General features: G+C 73.0%; 1 protein-coding gene across 1 annotated transcript in view; it reads right to left on the bottom strand.

Moving 5' to 3' along the window:
* Positions 1 to 1866: 1866 nt before the first annotated feature.
* Positions 1867 to 2500, bottom strand: part of LOC135408548 (collagen alpha-1(I) chain-like) — a 3893-nt gene continuing 3259 nt past the window's right edge. Inside the window, exon 3 of the mRNA XM_064643658.1 lies at positions 1867 to 2500. This exon is cut by the window's right edge and continues 917 nt beyond it. Within this exon, the coding sequence (XP_064499728.1) occupies positions 1867 to 2500 (634 nt within the window).

Below are 2500 nucleotides of genomic sequence, written 5' to 3'. Positions count from 1 at the left end.
CGGCGGACTTAGAGCCGGAGCGGCGCCGCCGGCCGGCCCGGATGCGGGTAGACCTTTTCCCGCCGACCGGCGGACTTAGAGCCGGAGCGGCGCCGCCGCCCGGCGGCGAGTGGACCCGGTCTCCGAGCCCCGTGGGTAGAGCTCCTGTCCAGGTCCGGCAGCTAGAGCCGCTCCGAGGGCTCGGCGAGGGCCCTCGGCCGGCGCCGAAGCGCTGCCGTTTCCGGCCGGTGCTCCGAGCGTGGCACCGAATTCACGGAGCGAGCAGACGGCGTGCGACCGCTCGATCCGTCGGTCGGCGCGCCGGCGTGCCCTTCCGGCCCTGCCCCGACCTCCCCGATTTCCCACAGTTCTTAGCGAGTCCTTCCAGCGCGCATGCTCCGTCCAGTACTCTCCCGGGGGGCTCGTTGCGGGGACTCCATCTCCCGTGGCCCTTTGCGGCAGACTTCCTCTCCGGCGTTAAGGCTTTCCCCTGCCCCGAGGCTGAAAGAAGAAACGTTCTCTGCGGGGCGGGGAAGCCGGGGGAGTAACTGGGACTCTCTTTAGGCGGCACGGCTGCGGCCGACCGGGCTCGGCCGCCTCGGCGCCGCCGGGAAGAGCCGATGTCCGAGAGTAGCGGCTAGAGCCGGTCTCGGGGCTTAGCGCTGCGCTTTCTGCCCGGCGCTCCGAGCGTAGCAGCCTTTCCCCTGCCCCGAGGGTGAAAGAAGAGACGTTCTCTGCGGGGCGGGGAAACGGGGGGAGCAACCGGGACTCTGCCCGGGTGGCACGGCTGCCGCCGCCTCGGCTCGGCCGCAGAGGTGCGCAGCGGGTAGAGTTGTCGTCCGTGCCCGGCGGGTAGACCCCTGGTCCGAAGCCGGCGGGTAGACCTGGTGTCCCGGGGCAGCGGGTAGACCTGTGGTCCGGGCTCGTCGGCTCGAGCCGCTCTCCGAGTCGGGTGGCTGGAGCGGGTTCCGAGCGCTTAGCCGAGGCCCTCGGCGGGTGCCGAGGCGCCGCCGTTCCTGCCCGGGGCTCCGAGTGGGAAAGAGAGGGCGTTGTCCGCGGCGCGGGTCCAGAGGGGGAGTAGCTGGGACTCTCTTAAGGTGGCAGGGCGGCGGCCGACTGGGCTCGGCGGCGGGGGTGCCGGTGGGTACAGCTGCTCTCGGAGCCCGGCGGGTAGACCTGTTGTCCGAGCCCGGCGGGTAGACCTGTTGTCCGAGCCCGGCGGGTAGACCTGTTGTCCGAGCCCGGCGGGTAGACCTGTTGTCCGAGCCCGGCGGGTAGACCTCTTGTCCGAGCCCGGCGGGTAGACCTCTTGTCCGAGCCCGGCGGGTAGACCTCTTGTCCGAGCCCGGCGGGTAGACCTGTTGTCCGAGCATGGCGGGTAGACCTGTTGTCCGAGCCCGGCGGGTAGACCTGGTGTCCGAGCCCGGCGGGTAGACCTGGTGTCCGAGCCCGGCGGGTAGACCTGGTGTCCGAGCCCGGCGGGTAGACCTGGTGTCCGAGCATGGCGAGTAGACCTGGTGTCCGAGCCCGGCGGGTAGACCTGGTGTCCGAGCATGGCGGGTAGACCTGGTGTCCGGGCCCGGCGGGTAGACCTGGTGTCCGAGCCCGGCGGGTAGACCTGGCGTTCGGGTTAGGCGGGTCGACCTGGTGTTCGGGCCCGGCGGGTAGACCTGGTGTCCGAGCCCGGCGGGTAGACCTGGTGTCCGGGCCCGGCGGGTAGACCTGGTGTCCGAGCCCGGCGGGTAGACCTGGTGTCCGGGCCCGGCGGGTAGACCTGGTGCCCGAGCCCGGCGGGTAGACCTGTTGGCCCGGGCTTCCGGGCCGACCCGTTCGCCCAGTCGGGCGCGGCCGGCCTCGTGCCCCGCCGGGTGCTGTCGAGCATCAGGTCTACCCGGTTCCGGGGCTGGCGAGCATCAGGTCTACCCGGTTCCGGAGCCGGCCGATGCGGCCGCCGCGGCCGCCGCCGGCGGCCTGCGCCCCGGCGGCGTCCCGGCGCAGGGCCACCAGGTCTACCCGGCTCCGGCGGGACTTAGGCGCCTGTCGGCATTTTCGGGGTAGACCTGTTGTCGCGGCCGGCCCCGGAAGTCGGCCAAGGGGTCGCTGTCGGGCGCCGCCTCCGGTTAGGTCTAGGCGAGAGGCGGCCTGCTCTCGCGCGCCTCCCCGCTGAGGAGCCTCGAGCCGCTTCGGAGGCGCGGCGGCGCCAGGACGCGTCTGTCCGTATTGTGGGCAGGGGTTGTCTAGCAGCGCGGGTTCCGAGGGCCCCTTTTCTTCCGCGTCTGCTGCCGCGCGGCCTTCGGCGCGTGCCACGGGCCGGCCAACCCCACGAGCGGCAGGAAGGCCGGCGCGAGAAAGCCGCGGGGCTCTCGACCGGCTTCCTCGGGCGGGCCCGATGACGGGAGAGGAAGACGAGAGCCGAGCGCGAAAGCGCAGCCGAGGGAGTGCGGGACTGGGACGGCCGAGGGGGGCCCGCGGGGGCCCGACAGCAGCGTCCAGCCCGAGCCGGTGGCGGCTGCCGGCTCCC

Source organism: Pseudopipra pipra, unplaced genomic scaffold (assembly GCF_036250125.1).
Source record: "Pseudopipra pipra isolate bDixPip1 unplaced genomic scaffold, bDixPip1.hap1 HAP1_SCAFFOLD_52, whole genome shotgun sequence".
NCBI lineage: Eukaryota > Metazoa > Chordata > Aves > Passeriformes > Pipridae > Pseudopipra > Pseudopipra pipra.
The sequence above is the reverse complement of the archived record's forward strand: the minus strand, read 5'-3'. Positions and strand labels throughout refer to the sequence as shown.